The sequence below is a fragment of the Cynoglossus semilaevis genome, chromosome 20 (genome assembly GCF_000523025.1).
Source record: "Cynoglossus semilaevis isolate Cse_v1.0 chromosome 20, Cse_v1.0, whole genome shotgun sequence".
NCBI classification, from domain to species: Eukaryota; Metazoa; Chordata; class Actinopteri; order Pleuronectiformes; family Cynoglossidae; genus Cynoglossus; species Cynoglossus semilaevis.
The window spans coordinates 14,858,845-14,876,138 of record NC_024326.1 but is presented as its reverse complement, the minus strand read 5'-3'; the positions used below and the strand labels follow the sequence as shown (position 1 = coordinate 14,876,138).

At 49.0% G+C, this 17,294-nt stretch overlaps 3 protein-coding genes and 1 long non-coding RNA gene across 8 annotated transcripts in view; 2 read left to right on the top strand and 2 right to left on the bottom strand.

The window, feature by feature from the left end:
• LOC103396860 (putative zinc finger protein 286B) overlaps positions 1–2,790 on the top strand; it is a 5,060-nt gene extending 2,270 nt beyond the window's left edge. The window contains exons 5-8 of the mRNA XM_025052460.1: positions 38–195; positions 291–449; positions 510–662; positions 1,134–2,790. Coding sequence (XP_024908228.1) covers positions 38–195; positions 291–449; positions 510–662; positions 1,134–2,113 — 1,450 coding nt within the window. The 3' untranslated portion in view covers positions 2,114–2,790. The remainder of the gene's footprint in view (positions 1–37; positions 196–290; positions 450–509; positions 663–1,133) is intronic.
• A 794-nt stretch (positions 2,791–3,584) lies between these two features.
• Positions 3,585–5,448, top strand: LOC112486299 (uncharacterized). Its single transcript, XR_003048711.1, has 3 exons — positions 3,585–3,861; positions 3,938–4,005; positions 4,143–5,448. It is a non-coding gene; the product is annotated as an uncharacterized LOC112486299 (long non-coding RNA).
• On the bottom strand, positions 4,466–12,098 carry vcpip1 (valosin containing protein (p97)/p47 complex interacting protein 1). Of its 2 annotated transcripts, XM_008335096.3 has the most exons (5): positions 11,628–12,098; positions 9,957–10,287; positions 7,196–9,555; positions 6,673–6,759; positions 4,466–6,577 (listed from the first exon to the last, which is right to left on the bottom strand). In XM_008335096.3, exons 2-5 carry the CDS (start codon positions 10,271–10,273, stop codon positions 5,850–5,852), a joined length of 3,492 nt encoding a protein of 1,163 aa, XP_008333318.1. In that variant the 5' UTR covers positions 10,274–10,287; positions 11,628–12,098; the 3' UTR covers positions 4,466–5,849. The 2 variants fall into 2 exon arrangements, with proteins under 2 accessions (XP_008333318.1, XP_008333319.1); XM_008335097.3 differs by lacking the exon at positions 9,957–10,287 and having other exon boundaries at positions 11,290–12,098.
• Positions 12,099–12,247: 149 nt separating this feature from the next.
• LOC103396849 (protein FAM49B) lies at positions 12,248–16,095 on the bottom strand. 4 transcript variants are annotated; one of them, XM_017042165.2, is made up of 11 exons: positions 15,808–16,088; positions 14,774–14,877; positions 14,579–14,700; positions 14,363–14,468; positions 14,027–14,169; positions 13,836–13,913; positions 13,606–13,722; positions 13,444–13,523; positions 13,201–13,327; positions 13,022–13,092; positions 12,690–12,948 (listed from the first exon to the last, which is right to left on the bottom strand). In XM_017042165.2, the coding sequence occupies exons 2-11, from the start codon at positions 14,844–14,846 to the stop codon at positions 12,879–12,881; spliced, it is 987 nt and encodes a 328-aa protein (XP_016897654.1). In that variant the 5' UTR covers positions 14,847–14,877; positions 15,808–16,088; the 3' UTR covers positions 12,690–12,878. The 4 variants fall into 4 exon arrangements, with proteins under 4 accessions (XP_024908329.1, XP_024908330.1, XP_024908331.1 ...); XM_025052561.1 differs by having other exon boundaries at positions 12,248–13,092; positions 15,808–16,095; XM_025052562.1 differs by having other exon boundaries at positions 12,248–13,092; positions 14,774–14,874; positions 15,808–16,095.
• Positions 16,096–17,294: the final 1,199 nt, after the last annotated feature.

The window sequence follows — 17,294 nt, the reverse complement described above, 5'->3', positions numbered from 1 at the left end:
GGGCGCGCCTCCCCCTCGCCCCCGGGGGGGGGGGGGGGCGCCTCGCAGGGAGCCACTGTAACGTTGGAGAAGAGTTTGTGAAGCAGAGAATCTGTGCTGCCGCTGACGACCTGTGGTCTCTGCTGGAGTCGGTCTTCACTGGGCAGCAGGCGGACAGAGACGGTCGGGACCCAGGTGGGCTGAGGCCCACGACAGGTTAGTAAAACCCAGGTGTCAGAACTGATCCCAGCGCAGCAACAATGGTTTGATTCAAGAACCTCCCCACATTCACTGTGTCTCTGTCCGTCCAGAGCCTCCTCTGCTCCCTGTCTGCAAGGAGGAGGAGGAGGAGAGGAGCTGCAGTCTGACTCCACACACGAAGGAGGAGCAGCTGGACTTTTGTAGCACTCAGGATGTGGAGCAGCTGGTTCTGAAGCAGCAGCAGCAGGAGGAGGAGGAGGAGGGAACTCCTTCTGACGGGGACAGAGGACAGCTGACCTCTGACCTCTCTCCAACCACAACCAGGACTCACCGCCACAGTCAGAACCGCTTTGTGGATGAAGAGCTGACAGCTGCTGTTGACGACATATTCAGCGTCATAGAGAGATTTCTCTGCACCTCCACGTGGGAACATCAGCACCCTCTGCTGGATGTAGTCAGAAGTAGCCATCAGAGGAGGACAGGTAAGAAAAAAAACAGACACTGGACTGAAACTAGTGTGTGTGTGTGTGTGTGTACTGTATGTGTGTTACAAGTCCATAGAGAAAATTGAGGTTCAAAGTTAACAGTTATTTATTTAAAATCAGAGATTTTAGTTCAGACCAAAGTCCATAGAGAAAATCAGAGATTTTAGTTCAGACCAAAGTCCATAGAGAAAATCAGAGATTTTAGTGCAGACCAAAGTCCGTGTCTTTGTTCCCTAGACACAGGAGCCATTGATCCACTTCAACTTAATTTAGTTGTTTTTTTTGTTTACAATTTACTGAGGGACACAGGAGCCATTGATCCACTTCAACTTAATTTAGACACAGGAGCCATTGATCCACTTCAGCTTAATTGTTTTTTTTGTTTACAATTTACTGAGAACTTTGACTCTACGTTGATTTCCCTGTTGACATTAGTGTCCATTTACTGACATCCTTGTCTTCATCCAGAGCGATCACAGCAGCAGAAGTCCAGGTTGGACAGAGAAAATACTGAGGCTCTATGGATTAAGGAGGAGGAGGTGGAAAGAGAGGAGCAGCTGCTCCTGAAGCAGGACAAGGCTCAGAACGTTGACCTGACTGAAGCCTCACTTTCTGAAAACTCTCCTGGATTTGGGAGCTGTGGCCAGACAGGAAGTGATGTCGCCGTTGACCAGGGAACAAAGAGCCGGCCTCCTGCTCCCAAAACTAAAAAAACCTTTAAATGTGAGACATGTGGAAAGACATCCCAGCGCCGATACCTTCACCTCCAGCACGTCAGGACCCACACGGGGGAGAAGCCGTACACCTGTGAAACATGTGGGAACTGCTTCAACCAGAAGTCGGCGTTGAACCAGCACATGAGAATCCACACAGGAGAGAAGCCCTTCCTGTGTAAGACCTGTGGAAGGACGTTTGGCCAGGCGTCCTCGCTGCGAGCCCACCGGATCATCCACACGGACGAGAAGCCGCACGAGTGCCGCTTCTGCGGAATGACCTTTGCCCTGCTGGAGCGCCTGATCCGTCACACCAGAGTCCACACGGACGAGAGGCCGTACGCCTGTCAGGTCTGTGGGAGGAGCTTCAGACAGAGCACGTCCCTGAGCGTCCACCTGAGGGTCCACAGCGGGGAGCGGCCGTACCAGTGCGGCTTCTGCGGCAAAGGCTTCGTGGACAAGTCGGGTGTGAACGCTCACCAGAAAATCCACCTGGGAGAGAAACCCCACCGCTGCCGGACCTGTGGGAAGTTCTTCAGGAACACCAATCAGCTGAAGATTCACACGAGGATTCACACCGGAGAGAAGCCGTTCACCTGCCGCAGTTGTGGCCGGCGCTTCAACCAGCTAGCCTCGTTCCAGAAACATCTAGAAACTCACGGAGATCACATGACCAGGGACGACTGGACGTTCGTGGAAGAAGACTCGCCGTCATTTATTCCTGAAGACGCCTGAGACTGCGCCACCTGTCTGTAGACCACTAGACCGTGATTATAACTCAAAGTATAGTCGCTGCAGCTGAGATGGTTATTAGGGATGTCCGATAACATCGGCCGACTGATGTTAGCTTATCTGTTAGAATCTTTATCGGGGTTTTTTTTCTCCGATAATGAAAACCCGATAAGGCAACGCCTGGCTTTGGCCAAACGATGACTGCCCTGAAAATAGTTCAAAGCCCCGGGGACAGACCAATCAGACGCCTCGGTCTCTGAAGGACTTTTAGCTGCAGTCACTGGTTCTAAACTCTCAGTCCAGATTCTCCAGAAACTCCTCCTTCTCCACCTCCTCACCCGTAGTCGGCGCTGTTGTCAGACACAGCGCACGACAAAGCGTTCCAACACAAGGAACAGAACCCACTGCGCATGTGCACTACAACATGGTGCGTTCAAGGCAGCCAAGAACCGTCAGAAAAAGTAGAAGGTCAGACCAGAACATAAACATTTATTCACCGACCGTCACAATAAGAAATGAACGCAGACCATTATCAACGCTCAACAAGGCTCTGGCCACTAGATGGCAGCATTGTAGCTTCTTTCATTAATCTACAGTGATAACCAGGTGATTGTCTGTAGAATGCTGGTGCAGCAACTCTGACACTGGTTTGGACAGAGAAATAAAGAAATATTACCAGGAGCTCAGTAGTTATTCAATTCTGTCCACTAGGGGGCAGAACATAACTGAAATAACTCTGTTTTTACCCCTCACCTTAGTGAGCAGGCAACACTTAACTTCACCACAGCCAAAAGTTAATACTGGACGTCCCTAATAATTATCCATTTAAATGTGTTAAGATTCTTTTAAATTATAAATGTGAATGAACTCAATGACGTGACAGTTGTGATGTTTGGAATGTGAAATGACTTCAAATCGTAATTGAATCAATGATTGTAAGTGAAGTGATAACTGTAAATGTTTCCGTAGAACACAGTAATAGTTCCATGGAACTCAGTTTCTCATCTAGGTTTAAAAAACGCAGATAAAAAAACCAAAACCTAAAACTTCTTCTCCTTCAATAAATGATTATTATTATTGTGAAGAAAGAGTGACCTGATGGTGGCGCCGACTCTGAGTTTGACTCTGACAGTACTGACTCTGACTGTAACTGACTCTGACAGTACTGACTCTGACTGTAACTGACTCTGACAGTACTGACTCTGACTGTAACTGACTCTGACAGTACTGACTCTGACTGTAACTGACTCTGACAGTACTGACTCTGACTGTAACTGACTCTGACAGTACTGACTCTGACTGTAACTGACTCTGACAGTACTGACTCTGACTGTAACTGACTCTGACAGTACTGACTCTGACAGTACTGACTTTGTTACTGTAACTGACTCTGACAGTACTGACTGACTCTGACAGTACTGACTCTGACAGTACTGACTCTGACAGTACTGACTCTGACAGTACTGACTCTGACAGTACTGACTCTGACAGTACTGACTCTGACAGTAACTGACTCTGACAGTACTGACTTTGTTACTGTAACTGACTCTGACTGTAACTGACAGTTGAATCATAAACCGTTTGTCTCCGTTTATTTTCCTTCTACTTTCACCTCACGTTGTTTATTTCAGCTGTCCTCCAACTTTGGATTCACAGCGCCCCCTTCAGCTCCCTCTGGGCATGGGTAGAAGTATGAAAGTAGTAAAGATTCTTCAGTTCTGACCCAGGAACTCTTTCAAAGCTTAAATTCTGTGAGTGGATGTGATTTTCAGTTTGAAAAGTCAAAGCTAACGATGAATAAACAGTTCTGTGAACAATCCCTCGTAGGTTTGGTCCAGTTACTCACAGTGAGCTCACGGAAAACTCAGTGAAAACTCGTTGTGTTCCTGGAGGTGGTGAGTGGAGCGTACAACGTGAACTCAAGCTAACGCTCAGTCAAGCTACGCTAAATGCTCAAGCTAAATGCTCAAGCTAAATGCTCAAGCTAAATGCCTAAACTACAGAGGAGTGTTTTTTTTTCTGCCCTGAACAGGAAACGATAACAACAGAGTCCAGAGGAGGAACCGGACCAGGGCCACTCTGGTCCAACTGAAAGGTTAAAAGGTCAAATGAAGAGAAGTTTAAACAGCACTGGACCTGGACCTGGACCTGGACAGAGGAGCTGGTTCTTCAGGCCAAGTCTCAGATAAGTTTGTTCTCATACTTCAGCTCTGACTCCAGAGTCTCTGGTCTGAGTCCAGCAGACGGGTGTGGACCAGACCAGAGAACCTGGTCGAATACTTCAACTGTAGGCCAGGAACTGAAACCATGGACGATAAAGACAAAAGACAAAGGAATCAGAACTGGAGAAGGAACTGCTTTGTTTTGGTTTTTATTGTGGTTTGAAAAGTGATCACATGCACAGCCATGTCTGAGCTCAAAGTTAAATGTTTTATTGGATTAGCAAACCAGAGCAAAGTCCAAACACCAGGAACTAAAGTCAGCGCTGACAGGAAGTGAAGAACAGGAAGTGGTTTCTCTACAAAGTGAAATGTTTGCTGTTTAATTTCTGGGTGACGTCACCTCTCCAGTGGATTAGAACAAAACATTGTTCAGGTGACTCAGGCAGAGTTGACTGCACTAAGAGCACCCCCTGCTGTTGGAACCACCCTGATGCAGAGGCTGAATTCAGTTTATAGACTGAACATTAGCTCTGGTGCAGAAAGAAAAACCTGAAAATCAGAGATTTTAGTCCAGACCAAAGTCCATGGAGAAAATCAGAGATTTTAGTTCAGACCAAAGTCCATGGAGAAAATCAGAGATTAAATAAATAAATGAAACACAGTTCTGAAGCACAGCTGCTAACACTGAACAATGGCAAATATTTTTGTCATTTGTTTTACCTGGGAGGGTAATTATAGCTCCCCTAGAACAATCACTTGCACCTGCTAAATGCCACTTAGTGAAAATTTGGATTCTTGTAAATAATAACAATGTTGAGGTGGAATTATTCCATCGTTCTAGTTCTGTCGTCTCATTCTAGAGTAACTTGGAATTCCCTCATTAAAAAAAACTAAAGATCTGATTAAAAAAAAATACTGCAAACCTCACAGACAGGTGGCACTAGTCTCTACTTTGAGTCTGAATCAGCAGTGTAAAAATGTCAAACGTTTCAAGCCAGTACCTCTCTTCACCAACAGGGGCATCTGTCATCAGTGGGTGGTGCAATTGCGCCTGTGCTTCCAAACATGAGAAAAGAAAAGATGAAGCTAACATTAAGCTATAATGTAGGCTGCCCTGTGGGGGCGCTCTTTGCAGCTCGGCCTTTGATTAAGACTCGATTTACAACAAAATATAAAGAAAACTCTACTCCGATGATTGTTGATGAAACTTCGTGTGCTGTCCTACCTCAGGGTTTACGGACATTCGTTTATTCCGTTGCTACAAACTCAAAAGAAGAAGGTGTTGTAAAAAAACGGAGTTAATAATTTGTCTACGTGACGCCGCCAGCTGAGGCACAAACCACGGCCAATGACAATACATCAAATAAAGTGTGTCTCACGCGTCATCTCATCACCTCCTGTCCTGCCCCTGAAGATCTGCGAGGACAGACGAGGACGGCGTCCTACACTTAAGTCATGCAGTAAAGACAAGGAAACGCGACGTAGACCGACTTTGGCGTCCCACCTGCTGCGAAATGACACAAAGATGTTAGCCATGATAGTAGGGTTATAGCTTGGGGGTGGGGGGGAGGTTGCGATCAGGAGTGATCCATGGGCTCGGTGGCGCCACCCTGTCCAGCTTCCTGACTTTCCATGTCGTCCGACTCCTCCAGATCCCCACAAGGTAATCCGTCAGCTGACCGATCCTCCTGGGCCCGCTCCTTAACGGCTCCATCACCAGCAGCGACGGAGGCGGTGGCGCTCTGCTGCTCACGCAGATGACATTCCATGGAGGCCTGGATTGAAGAAACCATCTCCTGCAGTTTCCTACGCTGTTGTTCCATCAGACTCGGGTCCAGACCGCGGCCGTCCTTCATCGTTACAAAACCTGGCGCCACGCGCACCAGCTCTCCACCGGCGTCAGCGGAGACGTCCGACACGCTGGAACTCAGGTCCACGCCGCCACTGTGCTGCCGTGTGATTGGCCGGTGCTCAGGTGAAGGGGAGGAGCCTACGCCGCTGCCCAGAGAATGCCCTTTGCCCTGGAAGGCTGCCACATTCTGCAGAGGTTCCTTCTTACGGACGACGCCACCGCTGCCCAGCCTCAGGGCGCTCTGCCCCGGGCTGGACTCTCTGCTGCCTCTGGTGGCCGCCGGTTCTGTGCGCAGCTGCACCACGGCCTCCCTCACCAGCTCCTCTACATCAGGACTGACGGGGAAGTGTCCAGCAGCGTCCACACACAGCTCCAAACGCTGCTCAGCTTCATTAAAGACAAACGTCTTCCCCGTCAGATGAGGCAAAGTGCAGTGTTTACCATCATTCAGACCTGAGCAAAAAAAAAGACGGTCAGTACAAAAGGACACGCGCTGTCTTCACCCATGAAGAGCGCTGGCCAATCAGAAGATACCTGAAAAAACTCACCCATGTCCTTCTTCACGATGTTGTAGAAGACGCCGCCCTGTTGGAATAACTGTGGAAGCTTCTTAGCGTAAGACCACACATCTTCACCTGAGGAGAGAGAAGTAACGGCAATAAAGGCCAGGAGTCAGTTACAGGTAACAAAAACAACGGACCCGCCACTGACACCTGCTGGACTTCACTGGTCTGAACTAAAATCTCTGATTTTCTCCATGGACTTTGGTCTGAACTAAAATCTCTGATTTTCTCCATGGACTTTGGTCTGAACTAAAATCTCTGATTTTCTCCATGGACTTTGGTCTGAACTAAAATCTCTGATTTTCTCCATGGACTTTGGTCTGAACTAAAATCTCTGATTTTCTCCATGGACTTTGGTCTGAACTAAAATCTCTGATTGGTGTTTGGTCTCTGATCTAAGATGGCTGCAGCCTCAGTCAAGTCCTAATTAGATTCTAAATTGTCTTGACTTTATTCTGCTTGAAAGGCCTAAAAACAGAGAAGTCACATGACAGTCACATGATCGTACCCATCAGTGTTGCCAGAAGGCAGAGCGAGGACATCTCCAGGTCGATGTTGTCCTGCAGTTCACGGCTGCTCATCCTGCTGGACGTCCTATTGTCCTCATTGTTCACTGGGTCCAGGATAGGGTTTGAACTGGAGGCTCTGGGGACGGAGGCGGGGCCGGGGCCACGGCCCTCGGGGCCCTTCAGTATCTCCACCGTAACCCTGTCACCATGCTGCAGCACCAAGGGCTCGTTTTCCTCGCCGTCCCTGGGTGGGGCCAGTTCTTTGGGTGGGAAGCCATATCGTATGCACTGCCTCGCTGCTGGCACGCCAAACTGGTTGGCTACGCTCCGCTGGAGTTCTGAGAAGGTGGTCTGAGGCTGCAGCGTCAGCATGGCCTGCCTGCCATCGCTGGTCGTCACGCGAATCTTCTTCTCCTTGTTGGATACGGAGGAAGGAGAGGATGAAGCGGACTTGGTGGGTGTGGCCGGAGCAGAGGAGGAGGACGTCGCCGGCGAGCCGCTGGGCGGAGACGAGGAAGACTTGGTTCGACAGTGGCCTCTTTGCTCCTGCTTCAGCTGATCGGTCCGTCGTTTCTGGGCGACGGAGGCTTGTTCGCTGATGCTCTGCTGGAGGCTGCGCTCCGCCCGACTCATCGTCAGCTCCTCCTTGTGGAGCGTTTTTGCTTTCTGACCCGTCAGGATTATTTTGGTCGGAGGCTGAGGCTCCGCCGCTGCCGGTCGAACCTCTTCGGCATCCTTCAGACGCTGGACGTGAGCGCCGTCGATGGACACCGGGTTGTACTCGTCGGGGTTCCTCTTGGCGGTGTGGTGCAGAATAGTGTTCACCACCTTCTGGACCAGGATTTCACTGCCAAACTCCCCGGGGAAGTGTTTGGTGACCAGCTTCATGGCCACGTCGTAGACGTTACTGTTCAGCGCAGAGTCGGTCTCGTACTGGAACCAGTACACCGTCTCCCGGACCACGCGGCCGCCCCACTCCAGGGTGATGGGGAAGGCTTCAGGGAGGTTGTCGTATTCCTTTTCATCCCAGTAATGTTTGAAGCCACACCCACATTTACCCCCTTGGGAGTGGGCGTTGGTTCTGTCCCCGTCGACGTACACTACCGAGCCGTCGCCACGTACGTGTCGGACCGATGTGCCGTGGCACCAGTTGCAGGTGTTGAAGGAACTGAGTTTGTAGTCCGGCACCAGCACGTCCTTGTTGGGGTCGTAAGAGCAGACCACGTTGTTGAGTGGGAAGCTGTAGTTCTTGTCCGGACGCAGCTGGCCGTGCGTGGACTTGGCTAAGTTGTAGAGCTTCCCCCCAGGAACCAGCCACTCCTGCAGGACATGCAGCTCCGACAGGGCGCCACAAATGAGGCAGCGGTGCAGCCGGTTCTCAATCACCGACCTCTTGGCCGCCTCGATCACCTCCTCCGGCTGGATGCCGATCACACCGGTTCTCCTGTAGACGTACTGATGCACGTCGGCCACAAGTGACGGGTGGATGCCGTGTTTTTCCATGAACACCTCCTCCATGGCGTTGACCAGTCTCATCAGGTACTTGTCCTGCAGGCTGCGGTCGCCCCCGATCACGCAGCTCCCGTCCTGCTCCAGTTTGATGTACTTCTTGATGAGTTCCTGTGGAACGCCCCACGCCTTGGGCAGCAGGCGTGCGGGCAGCTTGGGCAGCATGGTGTTCTTTATCCCCACCAGGGGTATGTAGTGGTTCCTGCCGGAGCTGCTCCAGGCGATGCAGATCGGTTTGTTCAGCTTCCCGTCCTTGCCCCGACACTGCTCCTCGGCCACCAGGCCGGGCAGGAAGGTGGCGGAGTAGTCGCCGGAACTCCTCATTCCACTCAACGAGTCAAGCAGGATGATTGGCCGGTGCAGGACGTTGGCAAGACCAAATATGTGGATGTTGCGCAGTCCGAGCGGCACGCCCTCAGGTGGCACAAAGAGGGGGTCGCACTCGTTGATGATGTCCTCCCACTCCGCAGAGTCGATGAAGTCCTGGAACAAAGCTTTGTAGTGGCTCAGGTTCTGCTTGAAATTCTGCTTCAGGTTCTCCCTCAGGGCGTGCCAGAACAGCTCTCTGCCCACCAGCGCTCTGGAGACGGCGTGGACCAGGCAGTGGCCGTCTCCATCCACGTGGACGGGGATGAGACACTCTCTGTTGCCATTGGCTTTTTTGACTTCCTCCAGCGTGTCGTGGAGGTAGACCAGGCTTCCGGAGCGGTCTTTGCCGTAGCCCATGGTGGACACGTGGTCCGGCTCGATCAGGAAGGCCCTGTCTCCCAGCAGAGAGCAGTCGAACATCTCACCTTGGTTCATGTCCTTCAGCAGCTTGGCCTTCCCCGTTTGTTTGTCCATCCCATATCTGTGGGCAACAAAACAGACAAGGTTCCCACGGTGGGGGGGGGGGGGGGGGGGGGGGGTCATGAATCAGGGGTCAGAGAACACGTGGGGTCAGAGAACACGTCCACTCATACCAACATACACTCCTAGAGACTATCCTCTAACGAGCTTCAGGATCGGACTCCCACTCCTCCAGGGGGCGCCACTGCGGCTAACTCTTCAACACATTACGCCCACCACAAACAGGTGGTGTTGGGTGGAGGAGGACAACTGTCCGCTGTTCATCAGACGTGTTTACGAGACACTGGAGCTGTGGCTCCGCGGTCACCCGGGCTGGACTTTTACTAAAAGTTCGATCTCGGCTGTTTAACTGGTGTGGATTTGTTCACGGTGTGTCGGTGTGTGTGTGTGTCGGTGTGTTACCTGCTCAGCACCGGTGACAGCAGCTTGCAGTGGTAGTTGGACAGACCCATCACCTTCACCAGCTCGGTTCCCTTCTTCGGGGCCCCGGTGACGCCGAGCAGCGCGTTCCGAAGCAGGTTGTGCAGAACCACGTCCGGGTCCGTCACCTCCTGGACCTGCAGCAGGTTCCGCTGTTCGTGTCTCTGGCCGCACTCTGTGCATTCGATACTGACGGAGCCGTGAGCGGGGAAGAAGAGCCGAGCCTGACATTTGGGGTCCGGGCAGGTTCCGCACAGGACGCGCTTGTCCTTTTTCCTGGAACTGTGGAGCAGCGACATCGTGGAGGAGGAAGGAAGGAGAAGGAGAAGGAGAAGGAGAAGAAGAAGGAGAAGGAGAAGGAGAAGGAGAGTGGAGGTTTCAGGACACGTAACGCCGAAGAACCAAAAAGGCTCAGGGCAGACGATCAAACACACGCATGTGCGTCTCACATTTATGTCATATTCACCAAACTTTACCGTCCTCTCTAAACACCAGACAATGTAATAATGTCCATAATGCCGTTATTTTCATTCACCCTGGCTGTAATAGTTATAGCACTGTATGGCCAAAAACAATTTAAACTTGGACAAAATACAGTATGACCACAAAAAAAAAAAAAGAAGAAGAAAAAATAATGTTCTTCTTGCCATCTTATTTCCTCTCTTCTCTCTGGTTTAGGTATTTAGTATTAAGGGATTCATTTTTATTTTACCTTTAATTTAATTAAAAGTTCCAATTTCATGGTTTATCAATTCTGGGATGTGGACATGTTGAACAGCAGAAGCCAGATTTGATAATTGAAAAATATCAACTGCTCTTCCTGTAATACACCAGACTATGATTACGTTTCATTCGAATGGGTGGAAAAAATGTGTTCTAATGAGTTATGTACAACTTATGTTTGAAGATTTTATGTTTTAAAAATAGAAAAAAAGTAAATTTGCTAAAATTCAAACAAGACAGCCAGAAGAGCTAAATGTTGTTCTGGAAGCAGCTTGAAAACAAGTGTGCTAAAAAAGATTAGCAAAAAAACAAAAACAAACAAGTAACATAATTAGCTACTATTTAGCCAAAGAAAAACACATAACAAATGATACCTAAACTAAATGTATGTGGTTTACTTTCAAAATAGAATTTGTCCAAAAGTTAGCATACAACATGTACTGCGTGCTAATATGTTAGCATACATCTTAGAGTGTGAAGTGGATACAAAATGTGACTAATTTGAAGAGGGGAAGTCCAAACATTTTATATCCTTGCGCGATCTCGGCTGTTTAACTGGTGTGGATTTGTTCACGGTGTGTCGGTGTGTTACCTGCTCAGCACCGGTGACAGCAGCTTGCAGTGGTAGTTGGACAGACCCATCACCTTCACCAGCTCGGTTCCCTTCTTCGGGGCCCCGGTGACGCCGAGCAGCGCGTTCCGAAGCAGGTTGTGCAGAACCACGTCCGGGTCCGTCACCTCCTGGACCTGCAGCAGGTTCCGCTGTTCGTGTCTCTGGCCGCACTCTGTGCATTCGATACTGACGGAGCCGTGAGCGGGGAAGAAGAGCCGAGCCTGACATTTGGGGTCCGGGCAGGTTCCGCACAGGACGCGCTTGTCCTTTTTCCTGGAACTGTGGAGCAGCGACATCGTGGAGGAGGAAGGAAGGAGAAGGAGAAGGAGAAGGAGAAGACACAGCTCCGTTTACACAACAACCATGACGCTCAGATTCTACCGACGCCGGAGCCGTTTTCTCTGGACCAAAATAAGACGAGGAGAACAACACGGAAGCGGCTGCGCTTTTTTCCACTCCTTTGGTGACGTTGTGACGTAGGTGACGTGGGAGTTGTAGTTCTACTGCGTCTTCGCGTTCACGTTTTCCTTCAGCTTTCACAGAACAAACGGGTTTTCCGCCTGTGTCTTTAGAACGTCGTTCTCTGGTGAAAGTCTCGACCGGAAACCATTTTGTTTTGTGTTGTTTTTATCTTCTACCTTCCAGCAGGGCTGCGGACGATGAACTGCGGTTCCCAGGATGCATCGCTCAGCCTGTGTCAGGTGGGCGTAGAGTGCTAAGTCAGGGCTGATCTCACTGCCCGGTCTGCGTCGCCTGCCCGATCTGCGTCGCTGCCATTTGCGCATGCACCAGTTGGGCGCCATCTTGGACAGTAAGAAAACGGCAACTCCACTCGGACAAACTTCATTTCAGCACCAGTGTTGACCGAGTACATTCTTTAAAGGTTACTTTGTTAAAAATGGAACTTTTATCAGAATTGAATGAGAAGAAAGTACTTTTATTTAAAAATATTTATTTTCAACTCAACAACCAAGTTACAAAGTTGGTTTTAAAACGAAATAAAATCAGATTATATATCAGAACACGAGTGCAGGAGTCTGCCCTCTAGTTGTGAGGTAAAAACTGACATTAATTCAATTTTTATTGAAACCTAACTCGTTGAGTTAATGACAGTTTTGTTGAGTAGATTTTTGGCTCTTTATTAAACACAACACATTTAATAAATGTCATTGATAACAGTTCACTGTCACCGTGTCCATTCGTTCCAAGTCCATATCAGTGGTTCCAGCACTAACACATAAATGTTAAAAAAGAAAAAGTAAAAAACAAAATCACCTGAGAAAAGGTTAAAAAGCTGAAACACAGCGAGAGATTTTTTTATTAGCTACACGCCTCTACCATCACCCTATCAGCCTCCCACACCATGAACTCTGGTTTGGAAGAGTGACTTTAACTCAACAATTAAAACAACAATTGTTATTTTCAGTCATTTTTTTAACCAACATTATTTCACAACTGACAGTTAAGAAACGTAAAACTGAAGACGTAAGGAAGCGTTAGCTTAAGTCTTTGTTCAGTCGTCGGCTCATCTGTACGTCTCCTGATGTCGGGGGGGTTTGGGGGGGTGGTTAATTGGACAGTAACATATTTTTGATTTGCTTGGAGGTGGTTTCATCGTTTAGATGTTTGGTGGTGTACCTGCAGGGGGCAGTATAAATGACAGTTAACAGTTGGACTCCTTGTGTTGGATGAGTAAAAACCTGGGACAGACCTGAGTGCGTTGAGTAATCCCTCCACGCTGCTCGCCGGCTGCTCCTTCAGAACTCTGATGCAGCCCTTCATCTACAAACACAGACTGTATTAGAGATCTGAGCCAACAGGGGGCGACTGTAGCTCTGTTGGTGTTGGTGGATGACACTTGTGATTGACAGCTGCAGTGTTCGTACTCACGTCTATGTTGGATGTCTTGACAAAGGCTCCCGCTGGATGAACGTGATCGTAGAGGATGATGACGCCGACCATCACACGCAGACAAAACAGGACGGTTTCATCGCTATGGAAACGACTGCGGTACTCCCTGAAAGAACACAGGTACACACACACACACACACACAGACAGGTGTTGAAGGCTGTAGTTCAGTGGTTCTTAGTTTTTTTTTTTTTGGGGGGTGTGGTGGGGGGTGTCAGACTCACGGTGTTTCCAGCATCACCTTACAGACGCTGGCCATGGTGCTGAGGCAGTCGGTGGTGTTTTCAACAGGAAGCTCCGGGTTCTGAGGAAAAGCTTAGCTTAGCGTAGCCGAGATATATGCTAATAAAGATGAGATCGTTTCAGATCCAGGATGAAGGACTCACATCTGACACAAACTTTGATGTCGCATCACTTAGCGTCTTCAGCATGGGCGTGGCACAGGCATAAAACAAAGACATCCGATTGGCCAACTCATTATTTACATCACCCGCTTCAGTCGCCTGAAACACGGCAGCAGCACAGCATTGTCAAGACACAGGAAGTGTAGTCAGTGCAGTGAGGTTCAAGAGCCACAGTGGGACGGTGTGTGTGTGTGTGTGTGTGTGTGACTCACATTCAGCTTGTTGATCTTCATGCGGCTGATGGTGCGTCTGTAGTAACTGAAGTCATTCTGAATGGCAGGGTTGGTCATCTGAAACAGATGGCAGGAGCAGCAGATGCATGCTGGGACTTTGAGTCCATAGGTGGTGGACGCAGTGAGGTGTGTGTGTGTGTGTGTGAGGTGTGTGTTTCCCGCTCACTGAACTTGAGCTCGTCGAATCGTAGCGTGAAGTGCAGGATGTGAGCGAACTGTCGGGCCAGCGCCTGTTTCTGCTCCAGCTGCTGAGTGGGACTTGAACTGCTGCTGGAGCAGGTGAGGACCACCAGGAGGCAGCGCAGACTGGACTCTGTGTGTGCACGTGAGTTTGTAAGTGTGTCTGTGCTGTGACCGGTCTGTGACACCAGACTGGAGCTGATGACTTTTCATATGGACTTTGGTCTGAGCTAAAATCACTGATTTTCTCTATGAGGTTTGGTGTGGGTGTGGCTGTTTGACTGACAGGTACATCACACACTAATGTGATGTGTTCAGGTTCTCACCGAGCTTCACAGAAAATTCGTAAAAGGTTTTGAGTTTAGAGACGAGGGGGACGACAGCTGACCACGCCTTCTCCTGAACACGCTCCACCCCTGGACTCTGGATGGCCTGAACACACACACACACACACACATACACACACCAGACATTTCTACAGCAGCTACAACAAAGCTGCTGGTCAACTGATGCCCCCTTGTGGTCAGTTCTGTTCTTACTACCTGTCGAATGTCCTCTCCTGCTCCAGTGTACGCCTGCAACTCGTCCAGAACTTCTCGGGCCTCTGTCAGAACCTGGTTCACGCTCTCCCACACCTCTGTTTCTGAGGGCGAAGGTTGAGCATCTGCAAAGGAGAGGTCAGAGGTCAGAGTTCAAACACTGACCTCTGCTGGAGGCCGTCTGTGTGTTGTTCATACTTTCAAAGTCCAGGAAAAAGTTTCCTCCATTGTTGTCGATGTCTTTGGTCAGAACTTTGAGCAGGTTCCCCATCCTGCTGCTGCTGCTGTTACTGCTGCTGCTGCTGCTGGGACATCAGGTCGACTCGGTTAATGAAATGAACTAATGAAATGAACAGGAGTTTTCACTGTTTGTTTTCTTTTAGTGATGTCATGTGTGACGTCATGGTGTGACGTCATTGGTGGATATTTTTAGTTTTAATGTGACTCAACTAAAGATCATCAAAGTGAAAAAAATCATCTGTAGCCAGAAAACAGGAAGTGATGTCACTGAAAGTTGGATCTAAATTTAAAAGACAGGAAGTGAAAAAGAAGAAGAAGTGTCCTCTGTGTCCGTCCTCTGTGTCCGTCCTCTGTGTCCGTCCTCTGTGTCCGTCAGAACACTTTCTTACACTCCAGCTGGATTCACACCTGTTTTCACCTGTTGTGTTTTATTGTGAACAAATAGAAAAGAAATCTCTGAACATGTGTCTAACCGCCACCTACTGGTGATGAAGACGAACTACAGGACAGCTGATGTGTCCTAACTGGGACTGTGGTTGTGTTGGATTATTAAAGAATAGAATGATGTAGACGTCACCTGACGTGTCACCTGACCTTTCACCTGACCTTTCACCTGACCTTTCACTGTATATTATCATTTAGCACTGATTTCTATCCTGTTGTTATTTCTCCACCTGTAGTACTTTATACTTCAAACTACTACTACACCCTCTGACCTCTGACCCCTGATCACATGGTGTCAGAGAGAGTCCTGGACCATGACCTTTGGCCTGTGGTGTGAGCTCTGATCTGGGATCAGGAAGTGAAGTGGCTTCAGTGTACAGAGTGGAAACAGGACCTGACACGTTCTGATCTGAGACACGGATCCACCCACAACCCTGAACCCCAGCACCACAACTTCAACAACAACATTATTCAGCCCTCCCCCCCCCCCCCCCCCCAACCCCCCGCCCCCCCCCCCCCCCTCCCAAACCCCCGAAATCCCCACTCACCTTCACTGATCGGTTTCCGGTGATCGGTACCGCTGCTCTGTCCCCGCTCCAGGTGTCTGTGCCGAGGCTGCCCCCCCCCTCCTTCGTTTTCGGTTGACTGACTGTTTCTATGTGTGAATGCGGAAGCGCGCAGCGCGGCGCCGCGTTCATCTATAAAAGGAGTCATTTCCTCAGTCGGAACTGAGAGCGAATGCCAATCAGCACGGCCGAGGGGTCTGTGACGTCATCAATGGTCTGCCTGTCGTCATTGTCAGACCAACGTAACTGCCACTGCGCTACATCTTTGTATTTGTTTTCATTTATTGAATAATTTAAAATTCTGAATATAAATACGTTTAAAGATTCTGATCGATCAATATAAATGAAAAATAATCTACGTTTTTTCTCGTATTTGTAAAAAAACATCTTTAGCATTAGTTATAATAACAGTAACTGAGTTCGGGTTCGTCTGACCTTTATTTTTATATGTTTTCGCTACAATGTCGTTCGTTTACATTAAATGACGATAATTACACATTAATAAAAGACATGTTATGTCTATTTTCTGATCGATTGTAACGTCATTATTATTCCAACAGCTTATAAAAGATTATGTTGTTATTTTAGTGAAATATTTCTGTAAAACTGTACTAATGTTTCGGTACTTTTATTTGTGGCGCTCTTACGTCACTGATGCGCGACTCAGTGGCGCGTCATCATCCGGGTCAGTCCGGTTCTAGGAAGGGGCAGACGAGGACGGACACTGGAAGGTGTTGAGGGAAAATAACGAGTTGTCTTTTATATTAGGAGTTTTATTGATTATCGTGACAGATATTTTATCGATCGAAGTCCCGATGTTAACGGTCGGTATCAACACACGACGTCACCCGTCGACTGGAGGTAGCTGTTAGCCGTTAGCCGAGCTCCAGCCACAAAACCTTGGATGGAGCTAATAAACATCAGCACATGAACTCCAGCCGTGTTTAAACCGTTCTTTGTTCCTGTGTTCACCTGGTTCTGAAGCCCAACAGTCCCAGTAACACGACTCTGATTCTGGGTTTCTTTTCATGACGTGGTGCTGGAACATCCTTGAAAATATCCTTGTACATGTCTGAGACTGTCGCCGGTCCTCCAGGTCAGAACAGTCACGTGGACTGGACGGACTCGGGTGAAGGTTTTGTTTGTGTTTTTCTTGTTTCCTTTTTAGTTTTTTGCAACGGCACTGAGAGCAGCGCCCCCTGCTGGCCAGTGTATGACATCATTGTTCCATCCTTGTGGTTTTTATCATCTTACTCCTCAGGTTTCTTGGCATCTTTCAAACTAAACAGAAGTTCCTGATTGGCTATTGTGTAGTGGGCGGGGCCCGTCTGCACCAATCAGGGGCCTGGTTTGTCTCCATCTCCTTTTATTCTTCATTTTTCTTCAAACTCTCTTACATTCACCGCCCTCACCCCACCCCTCCGTCTGCTGCAATGATGAAAACCGTCCCCTCTGAGATTTTGACCTCC